Below are 24,422 nucleotides of genomic sequence, written 5' to 3' on the forward strand. Positions count from 1 at the left end.
GGGAGTACCGGTCTTGTTTGTTAAGAAGAAAGACGGATCATTCCGTATGTGTATCGACTACAGGGAACTCAACAAACTGACGGTCAAGAATCGATACCCTCTGCCTCGCATAGACGATCTATTTGACCAACTGCAAGGGGCGAGTTACTTCTCCAAAATTGATCTGAGATCCGGATATCACCAGTTACGAGTGCTAGAGGAGGATGTTCCGAAGACAGCCTTCCGAACTCATTACGGACACTACGAGTTCGTGGTGATGCCATTCGGATTGACCAATGTGCCCGCAGTTTTCATGGATCTGATGAATAAAGTATGTCGACCTTATTTGGATCAGTTCGTCATCGTTTTCATTGACGACATCCTGATCTACTCCCGAAGTAAGGAAGAGCATGGTGATCACCTGCGACAAGTCCTAAGGACTTTACGAATGGAGAAGCTCTATGCGAAGTTCTCTAAATGCAAATTTTGGATCCGAAGAGTCGAATTCTTAGGACACGTGGTAAGCAAAGAGGGAATCCACGTGGACCCATCCAAAATTAAGGCCATTGAGAACTGATTAGCACCGACGATGCCTACAAAAATTCGTCAATTTCTAGGCCTCGCGGGCTACTACCGCAGGTTCATACATAACTTTTCCCGAATAGCGAAACCTCTTACAACCCTGAGCCAGAAAGACGTGGCCTTTGACTGGGAAGAGAAACAAGAAAGAGCGTTCCAAACGCTCAAGCGAGCCTTGTGCACCGCACCAATACTATCTCTCCCCGAAGGGATAGAGGACTTCGTAGTCTATTGCGATGCATCGAATCAAGGGCTCGGGTGTGTTCTGATGCAACGAGGTAAGGTCATCGCCTACGCCTCCAAACAGTTGAAGACACACGAAGTTAACTACACGACCCATGATCTTGAACTAGGAGCAGTGGTGTTTGCTCTGACATTACTTGTACGGGACGAAAAGCACTATTTTTACCGACCACAAGAGTTTACAACACATATTCGATCAGAAGGAGCTCAACATGAGACAACGATGGTGGGTCGAGCTACTCAGTGACTACGAATGCGATATTCGTTATCATCCGGGTAAAGCCAACGTAGTAGCAGACGCCCTAAGTCGGAAGGAATATTCTGGTCGCAGGGTCAAGTCGTTGTCAATAACCATCCATTCACACTTGTCTAAACAAATTCAGGCGGCCCAACTTGAAGCCATGAAACCTGAAAATGTGACGAGTGAATCCCTTAGAGGAATGGACAAGAATTTAGAAGCCAAGGGTGACGGAGCCTTATATTTCATGAACCGGATCTGGACACCGAAACACGGTGGTTTCCGAGACTTGGTCATGACCGAGGCGCACAACACTCGGTATTCCGTCCACCCAGGTTCAGATAAGATGTATCTGGATCTTAAAAATCTATACTGGTGGCCTAATATGAAAGCAGAGATTGCTACCTTCGTAAGTAAATGCCTTAGTTGCGTAAAGGTTAAGGTCGAGTACCAGAAGCCCTCCGGTTTACTGCAACAACCAGAGATTCCAGAATGAAAGTGGGAGCGGATCACTATGGATTTCATAACCAAGTTTCCCAAGACAACGGGTGGACTTGATACCATATGGGTCATCGTCGATAGATTGACCAAGTCTGCACACTTCCTGCCTATCAAAGAAACCGACAAGATGGAGAAACTTACGAGAACATACATTCGGGAAATCGTACGGCTACATGGCGTACCTATGTCCATTATCTCCGATAGAGATAGTAGGTTCACCTTAAGATTCTGGCAATCACTACAACATTCCCTGGGAACAAGGCTGGACATAAGCATAGCCTACCATCCACAGACCGACGGACAAAGTGAGAGGACCATCCAAACACTGGAAGATATGTTGAGAGCCTGTGTGATTGACTTTGGAAAGGTATGGGATACTCATTTACCCCTTGTCGAGTTTTCTTATAATAACAGTTATCACACGAGCATCAAGGCTGCTCCATTTGAAGCCCTCTACGGCTGAAAGTGTAGATCCCCTCTGTGCTGGGCTGAGGTGGGTGATACCCAATTAGCCAGGGGCAGGCTTCTGACAGTACTCTCACTGGTCCAGAGATCATTCAGGAAAAGACAGAGAAAATCGTTCAGATCCGTGAACGATTGAAATCCTCTAGAGACCGACAGAAGAGCTACGCTGATAAGCGAAGAAAACCTTTGGAATTTCAGGTGGGAGACCGAGTCCTTCTCAAAGTCTCACCCTAGAAAGGCTTGATACGCTTCGGTAAGCGTGGGAAGCTTAATCCGAGGTACATAGGGCCTTTCGAGATTCTCGCAAGAGTCGGCCCCGTAGCTTACAAACTCGACCTACCTGACACACTTCGTAACGTACATTCTACATTCCACGTATCTAACTTGAAAAAGTGTCTGTCCGACGAGAATCTTGTAATCCCACTCGACGAGATCGAGATCAACGAGAGCCTCAACTTCGTGGAAGAACCGGTAGAGATCATGGACCGTGAGGTCAAGCAGACGAAGCAAAGCCGTATCCCGATTGTGAAGGTTCACTGGAACGCCAAGCAAGGACCAGAATTCACTTGGAACGCGAGGATCAGATGAAACTGAAATACCCTCATCTTTTCGCTTAGTTGTTTGTAACTTCTTATTTGCTTAAATTCTAATTTCGGGATGAAATTCCTTCTAACGGGGGGATGATGTGACAACCCAAAATTTCCATTTTGTACGAACATTATCAATTCAATAGAAGCTAGACTAGTTACAGTGAATTTCAGACTTTTCCGAATAAGTTTGAGTATACAAGGGTTTACGTTTAAGGAGATATCAGGAGAGTGGATGCACATGGGTTAGTGAAACTCGAGTATTTCAAAACTTCATAATGTTAGAGTTCATTTCCGAAATAAAAATATTTTCTGCCAAAAAATATCTCAGGACTATAAATAGATTTTTGAACCAAATTCATTCATTATTCACATTTCCTACTAGAGAAAAGCCATTTTTTCTCTCACGGATCTTCGGGTTTTCGCCCCAAATCGTGAGTACACTTCTCTAGTTGTCTTATAATGCTTATTATGTGCTTAATAACTTATTTTACATATCAAATCTGTGAGATTCGGGAGTTTACCGCCCAAGAACATTCTTGGAGAGTAAACTCCAATATGAGGCTTAAATGCCACCTAGTCTTTTCCCCATGATAAGTGACAGACTTAGGCTTATTTGTAAGTGTATTTAGGACTAGAAAAAAATAAAAAACACCAAGATTAGGGTGTTCACAGCCCAAGAAGTTCTTGGACCGTGAACTCCAAAATCAAGGGCCAAAGAGTGTGTTAATCACTCCTAAAGCCTTGGACATTAAACCCTATTTGATCCTAGCTAATTTGTGGACTTTAAAACATCAAAGACACCTCCCCAAAATGAGTTTACGGCCCTAGTAATATTCTTGGGCCGTGAACATCAATAAAGGGCACCAAAGTGTGCCTAGGGTCTTCATTTACCTTAAACAATTGCCTAGAACATATCCTAAGTGAGTATGGGACTTGAAAGCATCAAAGACATCATTCCAAGGGAGTTTACAGTTGTAAACTCCAAAGGAATTGGCCTTAGGACCGTAAACTCCTCAAAGGAGTGTTTCTATGCCCTAAACCACCCAAAGAACTAAACCACCAAGTAGAACTTATTCTAGAAATCAAATAACACTTCAAAACACCAAATGCCATCAAGTTTGGGAGTTCACGGCTGTAAACTCAAGGGTTTACGACCGTAAACCCCTTATGTGGAGTTTATTGAAGAGTAAACACATATGCAAGGTCCTTTGGAACTTTAAACCCCTTTAGCCTTGTCCCACAACAACCTAGAAGCAACCCTTAGGACTTATAACACTCATACAAAGTGTTTACATGTTCTAGAGTGTCCCAACTTATTTCATTAATTATTATTTGGCTAATTAGTTATATATATGCTCATTATATGATAACTAGGCTTGTGCATGTGAACAAGTCTCTGTTTGCCACCTAGCACAGTATCCGACACTTCAATCCAATCCACTCACCACAGGTGAGTTCATACCCCTTTTAATTAACCTTTGAAATACTTTTAAATGTTTTAAATACTTTTATGGGGGGGGGATACAAGTTAAATACTTATAGTTATTACATCAATCACATGTGATTAATAACTATAAAACCAATGATTTTATCACTGTTCAAACTGTTTATCAAACTGCTTTACTTCAAAATGTTTTACAAACTCTTTTCTTACCAAATACTTTTATTTAAACTTTGTTATACTTCTTATAAATTGTATGCCCATATATGTATAGATATATAAGAAATGTTTAAAGGGATTAGGAAGGCCATCCGCCCTATTTCCTTTTCCTCGATTTGGATGTGGTCTGGTGGGATGTCAGGTAGCCGTCCGAGGGTCATTTCAATATTAATTATATATCATATGTAACGTCCGAAAAATACGACCAATTTAAAATTTTCAAAATAACCCGATTTTCATTAAAATGTTTACAAAAGGTTTTTAATACGTATCAATTAGAGTATTCCCAGAATCACATTGCTACAAAATCGTGAGGAGCGGTACGATCGCGCCTTCGCCTTGCCACGGTCTCCTGAAGAACCTGAAAAACATTAAACCACAACTGTAAGCCCGAAAGCTTAGTGAGATACCCCCAAAATACCAACCACGTATACGCCCTTCCAGGCTACGACCTTCCAGTTCAAAGCAGATAAAACATACATAACATAACAGAACATAGAACAGCCATGCATATCGGGTCTACTGTGTGACTGGTCCGCCGTATCGGCCCTTCAGTCCACCGGATCCATCCTCCAGGTCTAGTCATGTCCTTTGAGTCTACAGTGGGGTTGGTCCGCCTGCATCGGGCCTTCAACCCACCTGGTCCACTCTCTAAGTCTACAGTGTGACTGGTTCGCCCGCATCGGGCCTTTAGTCGGTCTGGTCCACTCTCCGAGCCTCGGCACGTCTGGTCCCCCCTCGTGGGGCCTACAGCCTATTCGGACCGCTCGCTGGGCCTTCGGAATAACCGGTCCGCCTGGGTATCTTGGCCTACAGCACAAAGCAGGACCCGCCTCAACCCATCTCTAGTCCAAACAACCATGTGCACAAAACATACAATCATATAACAGTCATAGCCAACAAACCAAACAAACAGATCACATAGCATATCATTACCCTACCCAAGTTACCGACCTAACCGGTCACTAGCATAGCATCACTTATATATATATCGGGAAACTGACCTTAACAAGGTCTCCTAGCATGAACCATCCTAGCTACCAGGATGCAGACATATCAAACAATAACATAATAACCATATCTGAATCTCAATACAATAAAGGGCCGGCCTTGGTGCCTTAGATCCTGTTGATATAGTGAGGATAACTCACCTCGAAACTGTCGGCTGAAAGGATAAGATCCCGCTGCTCCGGACTCTGACACGAACTCCTCCACTGAACATCAAAACATACAACTCAATAAATACCCTTAATTACCAAAATACCCCTGGAAGACAACTGGTTAACCTTGGATAAGTCAGAGTCAACCCCTGACTGACCCTACTCGCCGAGTCAACCCGATGACTCGCCGAGTCCTTATGCTCAGAACTTCCCTCAATTAGCGACCCAACTCGCCGAGTCACCCCAAGACTCGTTGAGTCCAACAACTCTGAGTCCACTCGCACCCAACTCACCGAGTCATCCCTTGACTCACCGATTCATCGACTCAACCAGAAATATTGGGACTTCCTCGACAAGACTCGCCGAGTCCAAATGGACTCGTCAAGTCCAAGGCTATCTTCAACCTACTCGCCGAGTTGTTCTTCCAACTCGTCAAGTTCCAGGCCATCTTCAAGCAACTCGTCGAGTCCACCCATGTGACTCGTCGAGTACTACCGGTCTGAATCCATACAGAAGCATCTCAGGCCATGCAATTGATCCAAAACATAGATCCAACCTCCTACAATCCATCCATCACGTAAAGTGGCAAACTTTACGTGAATCTAAAGAGATCTAGGCCTTATTCACCTTAGAACCAAGGTTTGGGACATGATAGCTCCATTAACAACACAAGAACAGGTGCTTTAATGCTCTTAAGATCTTCCCCACTCCAGATCTGAGGTAGCAACCTCAGATCCATACCCCAAACATCAAGATACCACACAACCACTCCAGATCGCCGAGTAGGCCACTTGATACGCGACCATAGTCGCGACCTGACTCGCCGAGTCTATCCATGGACTCGCCAAGTCACCCTCTGAAAGTTACACTTTTAGCCCTTCAACTCTACTCTTGCGATTCCGGGATGTTACATCATATATGCATATTTAGACATAAAAGTACTCTCATATTCATGCTTATTAGTTACGTCATTAGTAAGTTACCATCGGGGTAACACAAGATCATATAATACTAAAATTTCTAGATCAATGAGTCAGTTCATTCATGAATCAATACTTATTACTATGAGTACATATACAATTATACTAGAAAGAGAACATATACAACTATACTAGAAAGAGAACATATACAACTATACTAGGAAGAGAACATATACAACGATACTAGAACAAGTAACATTACATTACATATACATGAATACGTTAACAATTGTGATCCACTGTATCAGAGCATGCCTTAAATGTCATGGACCGAGTTGTAGCCAGAATTCTCTTGGAGGGAGAGCGTGAGTTTGCGTATAGATCTATACTGGATTGACTATCCTACACCTTGCTGCTAGCTACAGCCGGACCTGCAGGTCTGCAGGTGCCAAACGTCATTCCGTTTTACGACCATTCGTATGTCGTTGTTACCAGTCAATACTATGGTGCAATTAATCACATGATACCTTAATATAAATCCGGTTTAAGGTAGTTAGTACAGCAGTAGTTCCTATAATGCAACACTACAGTACTACAATAATTTACCCATTACATATACTTAGTGATTATTTCACTTAAACATTAATGTACAAACTATATTTTGTTAATGATAGTTACACTTGGGAAATTACACACTTTCACAACAAACGAACATACAAAACAGTTAAGCCTTGGTAGAAGGCTACTTTAATAGAAAATATAGGTTTTTCTGAGAGATTCAAACGTTTACAAACACTTACAAACATTTACATACATTTTACAAACTTACCCTTGAGACATGTTCAATCGTTTTGATAACAAACACCGACACTAAAATACTTATGAACTCACCAGCTTTATGCTGATAACTTGTATTCTTTCAAAATAACTTGTATTCTTAGGTCATCAGTAGACAGGTACCGAGGCCAACTTTTGAGAAGATGGAGCGCATCCAAGACTCATCTTATTATTTTGATTTACATTATTTTTGGTGTCTATAACTGTACAGAACACGCTTGTATTAAAATTATATATTTAATGCAATGGATGATGTTGTTTGCTTGTTTACTTTTATAGTGTTGTGATACTTTACATGACATCCTCCGCCCTAGAACGTTTCCGCCATTCTCGGTTTTGGGGTGTGACATTTACAAAACCATTGTACCTACTTAAACAATCAATTACCTTCCAGTTAACTATCATAGGGATAGTTAGAAGATACAAAACATTATTTCTATTACAAGGAATCACACAAGAGTCATTTCATTCATGAGTCTATACCAGTACATTACATGATACATGAGTACACTTACATATGCTTACATGATACATGAACACATTTACATATGCTTACATGATACATGAACACATTTACCTACGCTTACATGATACATGAGTACGTTTACATAGATACATTTACCTGGATACGCTTACATGAATACCATACATGAGGAAGATTTATTCGTACCTTCTGTGTAAATTTTCCTGCTTATCCCAGTTCAACGGGATATCTAGACGGGACTAACCATTCCAAATCCCAGCTGATTAGCACTAGTGGTTGATGAACATCTATGGATGCCTACAGTTATTACTTATACTAGGAGTACCTTTATGGGACTAACCATTCCTTAGGCCTACTACTCGCTACAGAGGTTGATGAACATCTACGGATGCCTACGGTTAATACTTATATTAGGAGTACCTTTACGGGACTAACCATTCCTCCGCCCTGCTGCTGCTACAGAGGACAATTGGACAATCTTCAGATGTTCATTAGGTTATACATTTCGCTTTATGTGATGGTGTGTTAGCCCTAGTACCTCGGGATAACACTTACATTAGTACATTTTCCTATTTACTTTATTTGGTGATATATTCACATAAACGAAGATTTAAACTAAGTACTCTTATTTCTAGTCAATGGAAAGGAAAAACTATCATTTTACTTACAAAACATTTGGGTCTTGGCAAGAGACTACATCTCATACTAATAGGAAATAAGGGATTTTCTAGGGTTTTCATACTTAAATCAAAATCTTCATTTAAAGATTTACATGGCATTCGTAACAGCTTTTCAAAAACAAGACAAGGACACTTAAATACTTATGAATTCACCAGCTTTAAGCTGATACTCTCTTTCAAAATAACTTGTATTCTTAGGTCACCAGTAGACAGGTACGATGGCTAGGTTTTGAGAAGACGGAGCATAGACAAGTCTCGTCTTTTATTTTGATTGTATATTTTTGGTGTCTTATTACAATGAAAGAACACACATGTATTAAAACTTTACTTATAATGCAATGGATGATGTTGTTGCTTATTTACTACTTTACACTGTTGTGATACTGTACATGACGTCCTCCACCCCGGAACGTTTCCGCCGTTCTTGGTTTTGGGTGTGACACAACCTGTAGGTGTTTATTTAAACTGTGTGTTTATTTGAACTGTGTACTCACCAGGTGTACTCCATCCCCCACATGGTTGATTTAAGGACATTTATTGCTGAGAAATCCCCTTAGCGGTAGTGTCCATCCCGATGATAGTCGTTAGACTAGGTCCCTTGTGTTAGATGTATTAGGGACGTAAAGTGAGGATAACGGGAATGGGTAATCGGGTTTGTTTGGTTTGATAAATTTAATAAACTTATTTATTGTGGGTTGAAAACCATATGTGCTCACCAGGCTCCCAATCCTGACCCACTCAGTTTCTTGTATTACATGTAGTGGCGCATGAGCATAGATGTGATGTCTTAGGATGAGAGATTAATGGATTTTAGGCCTGTAAATACGGAATAATGTAGTAAGGCCTATGATGTATTGTTTATGCTTATGATCTGTATCGAACATCACATCCCGAATCTTTTTAATGAAATACATTTCTACGGAAATGCTTTTGACAAATCTTTATCATAATTTGTTTTGGGACAAATTCCAAAACAAAAGACGTTAAGTCTGCAACTGTTTTTTTCTTGTTGTTTTTTGAATTGGATGAAACGAAACCATGATATTTGTTTCTTGAAATCAAATGCTATTTGTTTCTAGAAATCAGATAAGATGTGTCGACCGGTATGAATGATATGAATTGTTGCTATAAATAATATGAAATCAAAAGTTCAACGGTTGTCATTTGTGTTCTAGAGCTGATTACATGCATATATGTTGAATTGTTGCTGAAATTACTGGTTATTTGCTATATATGATCCAAAATCTGAACTTTATTAGTTGTTATTTGTGTTCTAGAAATCAGATTAAATGCATATATGTTCTAAGTATAGTTGAAATCAAAATTTTATGTTTGAATTATAAACTTGTATGATAAAATATGTTTTCTTGAACTTCTATGCTGAAGGGTTTTTTTTTTTAATAATTTTATCATTAAATTTATGTAGATATGTCCCAAGAGAGGCCTATAATAGTTTGGAAGCAAGACGGTGTCGATAAAACTTTTCTTGATGCATGTATACATGAAATTGCTAGTGATCGTGAAGGTAGTAGTTTGGAAGAAAATTCATGGAAGGTAGTAGTGGAGAAACTAAGAACGAAAACAATTTTATAGTCGATCAAAGGCAAATGAAGTGTTGATACAACGATTTAAAATCGAAGTATGAAACTTTAGAACAAAATGGGAAATGTATATAATCACGACCAAAGAAGAATGATAAGTGGAGATGAAAGTATTAATATTTTTAATAGTAAAAATATAAATTTGATTATTTTTCTAGAGTAAATTACACGAATGGTCCCTTTGGTTTGGGGTAATTTGTATGTTTGGTCCCTATCTTATTTTTTTAACTTAGACCATCCCTATAGCTTAATTTTGTTACGTCGTTAGTACCTAGTCGACATATAATGATCAATATACTCTTATCTATTATTTTAGTTGTTTTTATTTGTATCAACTTAATAAATAAAATTATAAAAGAAAATTTTAAAACATATCTGGGCCCTACTCTTTCTATAATATCATTGTAGTGAAGAATGAAAAAGAAAACGTAAATCACCGGACCAACATCAACTCTCGTTTCCTCTCTCTCTCTCTCTCTCTCTCTCTCTCTCTCTCTCTCTCTCCGGTGCACCTCCCTAATTCTATCGAAATCGCCGCTACTGACGACCAAAACCTTCACAACATTGTTCGATGATTGCGTTCAGGGGAAAGACGTTGCCCAATCCTCCTTTCGATCATCTTCCCCCTTTTAGCCTAAACCTGCAAATAATCTAACCATCATTTGTCTCTTTTCTCCTCTCAACCGACAACACGCACAACCCACCTCAAGTACATGACACTGACAACACCTTCATCTTCACCTTCGATGAAATTTCGACGTGTAAAATTTGAAGATGGACACCTCCAACGATACCATCTCCACAATCTGGCTCAAAATCTCCTATTAAAATTGGAACTAAAGTCAACCCCACACATTCGATTTCTTTTTTAATGAAACCAAAACTGAAGTCGGACCTCACGAATGCAAAAAGGGTTGGAATATTTGGAAATTGTTTTTGTATTTTGGAATCGGTTTTCTTTTTTATGGATTTGAAATCAAATGATTTTTGTTTTACAAATCTAATTCAACTTGTAGTGCTGATGGTGTTGTGTTGAATATATCAATGGTGTTGGTTTTTTTTTTAATCATCGGAGTTAATGTAACAAAAACAGAGGATGGTGAAGGAATGGGAATGGTATAAAAACATGTGAATGCGGAAAATTACTTAACATTTAAGGGCACATGAAACTTATAAGGATATATGTCATAACATTTTGAAGGCAACATACAATGAATAACAAAACTAATATGAACCCTACTGTAATCGAAAATGCAAGGTTTAGGGTTACATACCTTTGAATTGTTATAGTAAACAATTGCTTCAATCCCTTCCTTTGTAGATCTTGGAAAGCAAGCACCAAAAGTATGATGCCTCTAATGGGTTACACCCAAACCTTAGAGCTTGGAAAGCATACAGAGTGAGTACGCCAATAAACCCCCTAAATAAACATTATGATTTTGGTCATTTTGCAAATAAATAACATTTTAATATTTATACAATATTTTAACTCCCATATCACCATGTTGGAATTATTTTTGTTAAATGTACTCTCGGGTTCCCTCAATGAGTGTTGTTATTAGTAAACCGCATTCATGAACAAATAATATTTGGATGAATTATGGAATATCAATGTTGAGTACATTCCAACGAATATGAGGTAAATAGTGTCTTGCCCATTTTGCATGACCGATGTTGTCAAGCAAATCAAACGCGGCCAAAGGGGTAGCCAACAAAATGTTTCTTCCAAATCACACATAGTATATAATTTGCATGTATGCCAAAGCAAAGTTTCAAATGTTCTATTTTGAACAAATCTTGAGCGCGTCTCCAATGCCATACTCTTACAACAATACCCATAATAAGAATCATAGAATACATGGCCTAGGGAAGAAGTTATCACATTGTTTATATTGGTTATGAACGATACTTCCCAACATCCCTGAGACCTTTCTTCAACCTCATTAGAAACAAGATACAAGAGTCGGCAATATTTATCACACCTACACAAAACGATATAAGCAAGGTTTGGTTGTTTTCTTCAATAGTAACTGTTATGACATTGTTTGTAGGTATTCCCATATTAGAGGGACATTACCTATAAATATGACAAACAACACACAACCTATGAATATATGAAGTTGATTTTTTATGGCAAAATAAAACAACTAATTGTAAAAACATTCAAAATATTAATAAACAATTAAAATTTGGAATAAAGTTATTTTACTACACATCTAATAGCCACAATACAAAATTGAAAATGATCAATAACATCAGTTTTATGTTGCAGAACTATGGGGGTTTGTCCTCCCAAAGTTATGCATGTAAACATGCAAGTTGGACGAACTTTCTTCGTAAACATTGTTTGAGAAACTTATCTTGAAATCAATTATAAAACAACACAATTACAAAATTTGGTTCTAAAGTTGGAATACACATGTTATATATTGAAGGAAAATCTAGCTTTTGTTTTCCAGAATGTCCGGGATACGATATGCAATGTAGACTGTTAGAGCTATATGTACGGTTATGACTAGGGTGGTCTGAAATTGACCATGTTAGTCCGAAAATATACGCACACATGTTCTCAAATCGAATCTCACGGCCTACCTACCGCGTCCGAAATGAATAGTGTTTTTCTGGATATCCTTATGGTTATTTTTCCAAATTTTAAAAACATTGGTTATTTTTAGGGTTGTAAACGAACCGAACGAACACGAACGAGGATTGTTCATGTTCGTTTGTTTAAGTTAACCATTTTTTTTTTGTAATACCAAAAGTTTAATACATATCGATCGAAGGCAAATGGGCAACAAGCTGCGCCGTTAACCAAACAAATGAACGAACACGAATGGTTAAACGAACGGGTTTTCTTATTTATGTTCGTTTGTTTGACAAATTATATTGTTCATGCTCATTCGTTTATGTTCGTGAACATGCTAAACGAACATAAACGAACAAAGATAAACAAACATATATGAACATAAAATATAGTAATATAATGAAACACAATTAAACATATACGAAGATAAAAAAAAAACTTATATGAACAAACGTAAACGAACATTAACAAACATAATTAAACGAACGAAATCATTGTTCATGTTCGTTCGTTTAACTAAACGAACGCGAATTTATATTCATGTTCGTTCATTTATTAAATAAATGAACTTCCCGCGGAACAGTTCATGAACAATTCTTTGAACGTTTAATTCATTTATGGCCTTAATTATTTTTATTAAAAATATCTTTTATAACAATTTCCCAAAAATAAATGTCTTCTTTCTAAAAGAAATGGACGTAGGATGTGCATTTCACGTGCAAACATCCCTCTCCGTATATTTACTTGCGGTGAAAGCACGAAGTGGCAACAGCGCCACCGGTGGTAACGTTCGTCGTCACTGTAAACCCTAATTATCGTAAGTTTTAATTCCTCTTTCATCAGTCATAAATCGACTATGTGGTCTTACATTATTGATTCCATCTGTATTTCATAAATCTTGTTTCGATTAGGGTTTTGGGTCAACAAAGATTTTTTTTTTTTTACTAGTGTTAAATCCCCTCTCGCTTAATCCGCGTGTGGAATGAATTTCACTCCAATATTTCTTTGCTCTGCTTCTCGTGAATCGATACATGAGTGGAGTATCGACTCTAGGGTTTAGTAAAAGAGCATCCGTGATGTGATTTAGTTGCAGAAATGATAGGGTTTCAGTCGTACTTTGTATTTATTGCCTCTGTTCTATGATCCTGCTCTTCAAGGAAGATGTAGAGGCTTAAAATCATTATTTGTTCCAAATATGTTAATTTTTTTTTCGATTTCTCCATTGTTATCAGGTTCCTCTGAAAATGGCTTTTCTTAGTAGATTCGGCAATCTGCTTAAACAATCAGGAAGCAATCATGTCAATATGGGATTATCTTCTTCAAATTCACCACTTTTCCAGTCAATCAGAAGCATGTCATCTGCTAAACTCTTCATCGGAGGTTTAACATCATGTTTTTTTCATCTCATCTATACATGTTTCCCAAATCAGTGTCCAGAATAACAAATTTGTATATTATCCTATGCAGGTCTTGCTTATGCAACTGATGAAATGGGATTAAAAGAAGCTTTTCAGCAATATGGAGAAGTGATAGATGGTATAAAATATAAATTATAAAATCTATCAAGATCAGAATTTTAATGCTATAAATAGATTTTACTGATATCATTAGGGTTTTGATTTTTGCAGTTAGAGTTATCACTGATCGTGATTCTGGTAGATCTCGAGGGTTTGGATTTGTTAGTTATACATCAGCTGATGCAGCTAATTCTGCTCTTCAGGATATGGATGGAAAGGTATTGTGCATCTTTAAGTTTTATAAAATTTTGGTCCTTGTAGTTTCCATTTTTTAACTTTCCATCAAAAAAAGAATTTTCTTTTCAATTTTGGTCCCAATTTCATGGTTCTATTATGCTTTTGTCAAAAATTGAAACATTTTAACAGTTTTGGTTTTTTTTTGAGGTTTTATATAAAAAAGGTTATTTTTTGGACATAGACCAAAAAATTGCAAGTTACAGGGACCAAATCTGTAAATTAGGCTGAAGGTCTTTTTGTTGGCAATGAGTTTTAGGAACTTGATGGTCGAAGGATTAGAGTGAGTGTCGCCCAAGAGAGGCCCCGCCCATCATTTGGTGGCGGTTATGGCGGCCCTGGTGGCGGTGGATATGGAGCTGGTGGTGGTGGCGGATATGGAGGAGCGGGTGGTTATAGGGGTGGTGGATATGGTGGTGGCGGCAGTAATATAGGTGGGTATGGCGGTGGGAATCAAAATGCTGGTGGCAGGAATGATCTTTTCAGTGGGGTTTTAGGTGGTGGTGGCGGTGATGCGGGAGTGTCACCTGGCGGCAATGAAGGTGGTGGTGATGAGAGTCTGAACCATTTTGGTGAGGATGATGTAGAGGAGAATGATGATGATTATGCAAATACTTCTAATAAGTGAAGATGTGAAGATGTGAATATGACTCTACTAGTGGTTAGAAACTGTTGGACTATTATACCCCTGTGGTGAATAAAGGCGGTGATTATGGCGGTAGTGGTGGTTTTCCGGTGGAGAAATAGTACAGGGGATGTTTTTTGGTGACTTGTGTTGATGTTTTCATTGTTTTGATTGGAAAACTGAAGTGTTCTGTTTTTGTTCAATCAAGTGAATATAATCAGTTAATAACATGGATGGAAAAAAAGATAACCACTTTTTAAAGTCTTTTTACAAATGTGTGACTATTCCCATTTATAAGGGAGCTGAAAGATGAAGCACTGCTACTTTCTACATGTACAAATCATATCTTCTAAATTGATAACCCCATTTATGATCATAATATGTAAAAAATTATTAGTCGAAATTTTCTTGACAAAAAATTATCACAATCCCATCCAAAAATTGTATTTGATATTTTTAATACTTCCAATTCCTAACAACATCGACAAGTTCACAGAGTAGTTCTAATGAAATCTATCGAACTGCTGGAGTTTGAAGGAATTAAAGTATCAAGAACTTATATCCTATCTTGGATGAATGATGTTATCCGAAAATGGAATATGATATATTAAAAATTAAAATCCAATTATGTTAGAAGTCTATGTTATAAACTTATATCCAAGTAATAACTTAATTAATCAGAAATCACCCTTTTACATTGTATTTGAAAGTATACATCGACCATAACTATATTTTCCTTCTACATGCAACTTACCTTGAAAAACAACAAATTTAAACCATGGATAAAATGGTCATTTAACCTGTTTTCACACTGCCCAAAAAGGTTTTGATTTTGAATTATTTGTTAGAGATTCTTCATTAGTTTCCTCAATGTCATCATCTTCTTCATCTCCATATTCCATAAGACTGATTAAAGTTTCTAAAAATAATAAAAAAAATAACATAAGAAAAAAATATATTCAAAGTACACATCAATTATTGAGTTTGTAAACTTACCAGGTACGGATTTGGTTTCTGGCGTTTTTACGATATTGCCCTCGACCACCTTTGCTGTTGAATTAAATTTTGGGGGTCGTGGAGGAGGTGGCATCATTCCATTGGTCACCAGAACCGGAATAGATGATTCCATTTCCATCCTTGTCCTACTCTCAGATTTCACTTTACTTTGCTTCAAGATTCCCGATGCCTGAAACAAATTATAACCACACAATATATAAAAGTCAAAAGTCAAAAAAAGACGAAATTAGCCCTCGAAAGTAATTAAACTTGGAATGACTGCAGAGTGGGTCCGGGTCCCAGTCAAAAAGCACCACATCAGCACCAGCTTGCGTTAAAAACCCTGTGAAAATACAAATGTCCAACAGACAGGTCCAGTATCAGCTGTAAGGTCAGAGAAAATACCTGTAATATTAAGTAATAAAAGTCAGAACACCAAAATATAATGTAAAGAATTAATTAACTAATTAATTAATCAAAGAAATTATCCTTTTTTCTTTTTTAAAAAGTGATTATCTGACTTTTAAGTAACGTGTTTCTGTTTTATCATTATCTAATTCTTTTTAAGAGTCGGATAAAAAAAATTATATTATTTGTAAATTAAGTTTTATTCTAACTAAGATCATAAAAAACTACAAAATATTTCATTGCAAAACAAACGAAAGTATATATTTTTAGATATAAGCGCAACCCAAAAAATAAAAACTAAAATTACGAATTATATGAAAATATGTTAATGGTGGTCTATAGTGGAAAAAAAAATCACAAATTGGGTGTATTTTTTTTTATAAATAAAAATGAACTCTAATTTTTATATGGATAAAAACTTTATTAAATAGAAAAAACAAAAACCTGCCATGTGCCAATCGACTCTTTCGGTGTTTTTTTTTTCTTTTAAATTATTTTTCTTTTTTGCTTTAGACACCAAATAATAATCACCAATAAAGATAATTAAGGGTTGAGACTAGTCACTAGAGCACAGGGCAGAGATACCTGGTGTGTTTTGAGCTGCTGCCCGGGCTGCCCGAGAGCAGTGACGGGCAGTTCTTGAAACTTGCGTTTGTGAGTGTGAGTGTGAGTGTGAGGGGATCGTTTTTCTTTTTCCATCTCTAAATTTGCATTTCCAGATATAATGGGAGATGTAGATTGCTTAAGGGCTAAGGCAACTTGTTGCAAAGGGGTAGCTTGTGGGTATATCCCACCATACCCATTGTAGCTCGTACCAGGAGGAGGTGGTGGAGGAGGAGTTATATGTGAAATGACTGTTTTGCCCTCAGGGGTAGTAGTAACAGAAGAAGCTGATTCTAACTCACTCTGGACTCTGGTCAACAATGGCGGAGGTGGTGGAACAGCACCATAAACCTTACATGATGATACCCTACGAAAGCAAAATGGTGTGATCAGAAATAACTCCTTTTTGTGTGTATATATATATATATATATATATATATATATATATATATATAACACAAGGGTATTTTGGTCTTTTAGTAAAAAGAGAAGAATCCTATGAATTGTGAAAAGGCCTAATGCCATAATTGGCCTTAAGTTTGGCAGAAATGTTTGGTTTTATCCTTTTGCGTATTTCTGGTTCATTAAAGCTGGAAGTTTGCAACTTTTTTTTTCCCAATTTTACCCTTTTGATATCCATTAAAGCCGGAAGTCTGCACCTTTTTTTTTTTTTTTTTTTCCAATTTTACCCTATTGCGTATTTCTGGTTCATTAAAGCCCTTAAGTTTGGCAGAAACGTTCAGTTTTATCCTTTTAAGTATTTCTGGTTCATTAAAGCCAGAAATTCGCAATTTTTTTTCTTCCAATTTTACCTTTTTGAATAATTCTGGTTCATTAAAGCCGGAAGTTTGCAAAAAAAAATTCCAATTTTACCCTTTTGCGTATTTCTAGTTCATTAAAGCCCTTAGGTTTGGCAGAAATGTTTGGTTCATTAAAAGCCGCAAGTTTGCAATTTTTTTCCAATTTTACCCTTTTGAGTAATTCTGGCTCATTAAATCCCTTAAGTTAGGCAGACATGTTTGGTTTTACCGGGTAAACCTTCAAAAAGGGTAAAATTCAAAAAATTAAAATCAAAATTAAAAAATAAAATTAAATAAAATTCAAACCTCCGGCTTTAATGAACCAGAAATATGCAAAAAGGTAAAACTGAACATTTCTACCAAACTTAAGGGCTTTTATGTCATTATACATGAGGGTATTTTGGTCTTTTGACAAAAAAGAAGAATGAAATTAAACTCCTTCCACCCTCCCTTAGGAATGGAAGAATCCATCAACTATGGAATCCAAGATTCCAACTAAACTAAAGTCCTTCCATTTGGCAACCAAACACACCACGGAATGGAATCACGAATTCCAATTCCACCAAAATCCAAATACATGAATACATGATGGAATGTTACCTAGAGGCACCACATTCTGCACATATTGTATCCAGAAGATTCTCAGCCAGAAGCTTTGCATGTTCAAGGCTTTTTGGATTACTACTTGACAAAAAAAGATGTAGTGATTGTTGTTCTGCAAGCAAAAAATACGAAATTTACAATTTAAAAAGTAGAAACACAAAAAGATATTACACAATCAACATATATAGAGTTACATAATATACTACTACCTTCGGAATTAGAAATTCCAGGGTTTCCTGAACCACGCCCTTTTAGTAAAACTGTTGATCCTGTTTCATTCATAATGTGATTTACATACTGATCCTGCATTTTCAAAACCCAACCACAAGCAACACAAAAAGAACTCCCCCAATCGTATGGAGATGTTAGGGAAAGCTTAGAAATTAGAATCTTTCATCTTCATCAGTAATGCTAACATTATTAAATTACACTCAACACATTCAAAAAAATGGATTACAAGTTTATTGATCTAGAGTAGAAAAAAATGGATACTTGGTTCTCATTCCTTGATATTAATCCTATACTGTGTGTGTGTGTGTGTGTGTGTGTGTGAGAGAGAGAGAGAGAGAGAGAGAGAGAGAGAGAGAGAGAGAAGCTCACATTTGGTCCACGAATACGGGCAATAATGTTCAAAGATGGATCTGGTTCAAAGCCCAAGAACACACATGTGCTAAAAGGGTGAACCACCTGATCAAAATTAAAAGTTTCCGAATGTTATAATTTGGGAAAATTTCAAAATTTGATTAATTGGCATTTCACATTTTTCACCTTCAATCCATTGGTTAAAACACCTTGCTTCATGATTTCCTCTATCATGGCAGCTGCTTGATCAACTGCTTTTATCCTGTCTGCTGTTGTTTCCAACTACAGCAGAAAAGAAAATAAGTATTTTTTACATGTTTTCATCAGAGTTATCATCATAGGTTAAATGTATGAATTCTTTGATACAGAAAGCACAAAGAAACTTACATGGGTGCCAGCTGAAACATGAAGATATAATGGTTTTTCACCATCAGAAGGTGCGTTTGGAGGACGATATTTACCCCTACAGAATTCCTTCAGTATCTTTATAAAGCAACAATAAGGAAAAAGGCATGAGATCTGAGGTGAGCTACTTGCCTAGTTATCACTATGGCACCAGTGCATTTCTGAATCTGCAAAAGTTAGAACACCAACACCCTATTAATGTTAAGCAACAAACTTTAAAATTCACTTCTACCCCAAAAAACAACATGTCTTATGTGTATCTCAGCTGCTTTCTTGGACATTAATAACTAAAGAGATAGAAGAATGTGGAGTTTAATTCACCTCTTCTTGCGTTTGGCGTTTTGTAAGCTTGTAACGTATGGAAGACTCTGCATCATTTATGACAATTTCTCTAGCTATTAACTCCTCTTGAATCTTTGGCTACAAGAAGGATGTGCAGTTAATGACAAAAAGAACAAAAATCAAATGTCTCCATGGTATCTTACTTGAATCTTTTGGGCCAATGCAGTAGCATGCTGCTGCATTGAGGGTGCTGGAAAAAGCTGCTGTAAATGTCCATAACTAGAAGTAAGAGGATTTATCAAAGAAGCGCCAGAAGCTGGAGGAACACCAGGATGTGTGATCCCAACAAATGATCCCATGTTGAGCAAAGGAAGGACTCCAGGGACTGCTACTCCGGCTGTCACCAAGGACTCAGCTGGCTGATCCCATTTCCTCTTTTTCCTGAAAAAAAGTAATTTGCAAAACCATAAACATGATGTAAACCCTAAATCGCTATCACAAATTTACCAATTAGGATAAATGACGAGCATAAACAATCGGAATTAGATGTAATTCTATTAGTAAGATAAGAAAACAAGCTTTTGATGGAAAATTTTGAGAAATTAGACGATTAAGAATGCATAAAACTAGGGTTTATAATGTAGGAAATCTGACACCTTTGCTTCGTGTTGGATGAATCGGACGCAGGCGTGGAGTCAGGCATCGAAACCCTAGCGCAATCGTCTTCTGTCATGCTGTCGTGGCTTGATTGAGGTTTGCTTTATCTTTTGGGGTTTCACAGACTCCGATACGAAGAGATTCTGAACACTGGGTACCCATTGGCTTTTACGGTTAGATTAATGTCTTTCCGTTAAATTTACACAAATCCTCCCCATATTTTTAGAACGTACACTAGGAACCCCAAAAGCAACAGAAGATAAGTTGATGATAAGTGTCTTTTTTAAGGTGATTATTATACATTTTAAAAGCTGTTGCGGATTATGAATAGGAACAAGTTTGGAGTCGGCTCAAATACCAAGTGGTTTGGAGCCGGTAGGATTTCGTCGTTGTGGCATTCGTCTGTTCCTCCATAGTTACCAGGAACGTCAAATTGCCTTTGATTTTCGTTTTGGGTCGTGCGTTCCGGTTCGTGGTACACTTTCGTACCGAACGCAATTGGATCGCGACCTGGATCGTCATATTGGTCGATCCTGATTTCATATTTGTAACATCTTTGTTTCTAATCATCCATGATTAGGGTTCATGGGCTACATCTGGGCATGATGGATTCTCAGGGTTGTGACGAGCTGCTAGGAGCTTAGGGCATCTCGTCACCTATCCGAGGGTAAGAGGTTCATGGGAATCGGGGTTATGTCGAGGAAGCAATGAAAGTTTGAAGATTTGGCAAGTTAAGTCTTTATTTTGAGATGTGTGGCAATCGAGTATGTAGGGCGTAATTATGTATACGCTCGGCATACTCATATGCGTGGAAGAAACGCGAAGGCCACGTAGTACGCCCAACGTACTAGGTCCTGGAAGAAAACCCTAATGTCTTGGAGTATCCCTATTTAAGGAACAATATGCCCTCATGTTCATCCACCATTTTAGCATCTTACTTCCTACAAAACCCTAAATCTTGTTTCTTGGCTTATGTGAGCATTGGAGGTTTATAAAGTGATCTTGGGGGATTCTTTTGAGAAGAAAGAACTTTGAAGGAAGAAGAGTTGTCATTCGAGCTCTTGGATCTGAGTTTACTGGAGGATGGAGCATCATTCAGAGGTATCAAGCTCAAAAGTTTTCTCTTCTTTTGCATGGTTCATTTAATGGTCCATTTTAGGGTTTATGTCCCCAAAGCTTGAAGCTTTTTGAGTTGGTCAACCCAAGAACCTTGTACTTATCCCCTTTGATGTCTTTAGATGGTATAAGTTCATAAAAATGGAGTCTTGGTGGTCAAGATCTCCCAATATATGAGATATGTGGATTTTATGATGGAAAAAGTGAGAGTTTATGAGATCTTGACTTGTTCAGCCTTGATAGAGCTTAAAGTCACCAACTTTATGTTATAAGAGACTTCATTTGATCGAGATCTGAGATGGTAACCTTTGTCTTAACGGGTTAAGACCACTTGAGTGGGATAAGCAAGTCTGGGACGTACGCCGAATGTACTCCCAGCTACACTCAACGTAGCACCGAGTCGCCCCGTTGCGTGCATGGCTAAGCGTACGCCCAACGTAGAAAGACGTACGCCCAGTGTACGTGGCAAGTGCTGACTTTCAGTGACTTTTTAGTGTTTCGAGCAAATGTGAATATTAAGGGGCAAAATGGTCTTTTCACCCTCCTGGGATTTAGTAAAGGATTATTGGGCTTGAGGGTTAGGTCCATTTAAGGTTGGGCCCAATTGGGAAGATTGGGCTATTAGTGGGCCCTTGTGTTGGGTTTGCCTTCTTGACTTGAGTTACGAGTTGGGCCTTGGGTGGGCCCACTTAGTTTTGGGCTTCGTTGGGCCCAATGGGTTTGGGTTATTTGTGGACCGAGTTGGTGGACCCTTTTTCAAACCTGATGAGTAAAGGTATGGTCTTATATCCTAATTGAGTTAACTGTAGGTTTGGCACAATGTTAGAGGCTGGTGTGCAGTGACAGCAGTTATAGGAGCCATTCTTCATCCGATGTGAGTCTTCTCACTATACTTTACCTTGAGTGGTATTTATGTGTGACCGGAAGGTCTTATGTATTTACATTGAGTATTATGTTATCCTGCCTTATGTTTTATGTTGTGCAATATTTCTTTGTGACTTATGCCATGCAGAGTTCTACAGACCAGACCAGAGGGTCCAACGATTTATGAGGCCAGAGGGTCCTCAACCAGACCGAACTGGAGGGTCCAACAAGCTAGACCAGACTAGAGGGTCCAACGAGCTATGGGACTGGAGGGTCCTGCTGAGACACATTGGACCGGAGGGTCCTACAGAGTTATAGCCTCGAGTGGCTAGTATGTGTATGTGGTATTTTGAGGAACTCACTAAGCTTCGTGCTTACCGTGTTATATGTTATGTGTTTCAGGTTCTTATCAGGATTGTGGGGAAGGCGGCGACTCGATTGAAATCGACACTTCAGATTTTGAAAGTTATTATATCTGATGTTTGTAAATTTTGAATTGAAAATTTTGGTTTGAAAATTTACGGTGTTACAGTATCTGCTTCAATATGATCGCGAATTAATCGTCGATGGAACACGAATTGATGAAATTGGGAGCGCGAATTGGTGTATTGGGATCGATCGTTGGTACGAGAAGGAAATCAATTGGGTCTCCAACTGGTATAATTGACATCCCGATTTTTTCTATTTATGTGATACGATGGATTTTCAATTGATTATGTTTTTTTTATTTAAGTAGCTATTCTCACATTCTGTAATTGATTTAATTGATATCGGTGGATCAATTATATGATTTCACATTGATTTAATTGATTTCATAAATCATAATAGTGTGAATTCCTATACTTATATATACAACATTACACCCACGATAAACTTCACAATTCACTCTTCTCTTTCACAATAACACCAATACACAATTTTCTTCATTCTCTCTTTACAGTAACATAATACTCTATTATTGTAATAATGGCTTTTGGTAAAAGGGGGTCTACTTCTGCTCAAAACAATGCACATGCTACAACAGACCACATTGTGTTGTCTGAGAATGAAGATAGCATCGAAGAAGACACATTTGTAGAGGATAAAATGAAGTTCATAACAAAGAAATGAATGATGACAAACCACTTATGCAAGAAGTCACCATAACTAAATCTGCAGATAGCAAAAATGCAAGGGGTTCAAAGGTTTGGGAATCTGAGCATTGCAAGCAAAAGTTTACAAGTTCTTACACCAGAATTTATGTTCACTTTTTTGGTGCTACTGATGGGAAAAAAGCACAGATTAAAAGGTGCAGTGCAATATTAAAAGATCGGGAGAAGTATCAAAGGTTGATGAATAAATTGAAAGTTGCTGAAAAGGTAGGTGTTTCTCGTGCTTTGAAAAGTTATGTATTCAGTAACAAGACTGCATCTTCTTCTTTGTCAAAGGTGTTGTTTGTTTTTTCTTAGACAAAATGTCTGCAGTCTGCGGACCACATATGTAGACCTCTGCAGTAGAAGAGGTGGACCAAAAAAAAAAGACTGTTTGTTTTTTAACATTTGTGGGCTACTAAAATAAACTGAAATCTAAATAAACTGATTTTTTGAAACTTCAAAGTGACTTTTTAATATTTTTATGACTTTGTTATAAATAATTAACGAATCGAGGTCAACTTTTATGTACTATTGTACAAAAAATAAAATAAAAAATTGTGTGAATTAACGTATACATTTGATAAAAACCAACAACTTTGGTTGCAAAGTTATAACTAAACATTATAATTAGTGATCAAAGAATTTGATACATAAATGGATGGAAATAAACTTCGATTTTTTCAATTAAATTCATTAAAAACATACCATAAATATTTTCTCGAGAAATTGACGATATTGTATTAAATAATGTTTTATAAAATTTGGCAAAAAAAAAAAAAGAATATATTATGATTTTTTTTTCATATTTATATAAACAACTTCAACGACTATTATTGTAATAAATCTTTATTTATAAATGTGTCAAAAATATCATGTTTGTATCGTCGAACGCTTTTTTTTAAGTTTTGTAAAAATATTTTCAAATTGTTTATCATTAATAAAGTTAGAAAAATTATAAATTAAAAAATAAAACTTTAAAAAAATTAAGATATATATATTTTTTAGGCTAGAAGATGTTAGAAGACTCTGGTCCACATTTGCGTCAAGAAGAGAGCGCGCAGACATTTTTAGGTCAA

General features: G+C 37.4%; 2 protein-coding genes across 5 annotated transcripts; one reads left to right on the plus strand and one right to left on the minus strand.

Annotated features, from left to right (window-relative positions):
* The first annotated feature begins 13,221 nt into the window (after window positions 1–13,221).
* LOC145037132 (glycine-rich RNA-binding protein 4, mitochondrial-like) lies at window positions 13,222–15,127 on the plus strand. Its single transcript, XM_078985714.1, has 5 exons — window positions 13,222–13,338; window positions 13,754–13,901; window positions 13,989–14,057; window positions 14,150–14,256; window positions 14,532–15,127. Exons 2-5 carry the CDS (start codon window positions 13,766–13,768, stop codon window positions 14,898–14,900), a joined length of 681 nt encoding a protein of 226 aa, XP_078841840.1. The 5' UTR covers window positions 13,222–13,338; window positions 13,754–13,765; the 3' UTR covers window positions 14,901–15,127.
* A 411-nt stretch (window positions 15,128–15,538) lies between these two features.
* RIK (RS2-interacting KH protein) lies at window positions 15,539–20,404 on the minus strand. Of its 4 annotated transcripts, none has more exons than XM_078985716.1 (12): window positions 20,233–20,401; window positions 19,780–20,017; window positions 19,616–19,714; window positions 19,427–19,461; window positions 19,277–19,352; window positions 19,076–19,171; window positions 18,908–18,994; window positions 18,517–18,610; window positions 18,305–18,419; window positions 16,887–17,271; window positions 15,894–16,083; window positions 15,539–15,816 (listed from the first exon to the last, which is right to left on the minus strand). In XM_078985716.1, exons 1-12 carry the CDS (start codon window positions 20,307–20,309, stop codon window positions 15,704–15,706), a joined length of 1,605 nt encoding a protein of 534 aa, XP_078841842.1. In that variant the 5' UTR covers window positions 20,310–20,401; the 3' UTR covers window positions 15,539–15,703. The 4 variants fall into 4 exon arrangements, with proteins under 4 accessions (XP_078841842.1, XP_078841841.1, XP_078841843.1 ...); XM_078985715.1 differs by having other exon boundaries at window positions 18,514–18,610; XM_078985717.1 differs by lacking the exon at window positions 15,539–15,816 and having other exon boundaries at window positions 16,029–16,298; window positions 18,514–18,610; window positions 20,233–20,404.
* Window positions 20,405–24,422: the final 4,018 nt, after the last annotated feature.

Source organism: Lactuca saligna, chromosome 3, assembly GCF_052625555.1.
Source record: "Lactuca saligna cultivar CGN05327 chromosome 3, ASM5262555v1, whole genome shotgun sequence".
NCBI lineage: Eukaryota > Viridiplantae > Streptophyta > Magnoliopsida > Asterales > Asteraceae > Lactuca > Lactuca saligna.

Coding starts and splice junctions, on each gene's coding strand:
- LOC145037132 (XM_078985714.1), top strand. CDS start 13,766: ATGGCTTTTCTTAGTAGATTCGGCAATCTGCTTAAACAATCAGGAAGC. Junction 13,902..13,988: donor TGCTAAACTCTTCATCGGAG/GTTTAACATCAT, acceptor TATCCTATGCAG/GTCTTGCTTATGCAACTGAT. Junction 14,058..14,149: donor ATATGGAGAAGTGATAGATG/GTATAAAATATA, acceptor TGATTTTTGCAG/TTAGAGTTATCACTGATCGT.
- RIK (XM_078985715.1), bottom strand. CDS start 20,309: ATGACAGAAGACGATTGCGCTAGGGTTTCGATGCCTGACTCCACGCCT. Junction 19,353..19,426: donor GGTGCCATAGTGATAACTAG/GCAAGTAGCTCA, acceptor GGAATTCTGTAG/GGGTAAATATCGTCCTCCAA. Junction 18,995..19,075: donor TTTTAACCAATGGATTGAAG/GTGAAAAATGTG, acceptor AATTTTGATCAG/GTGGTTCACCCTTTTAGCAC.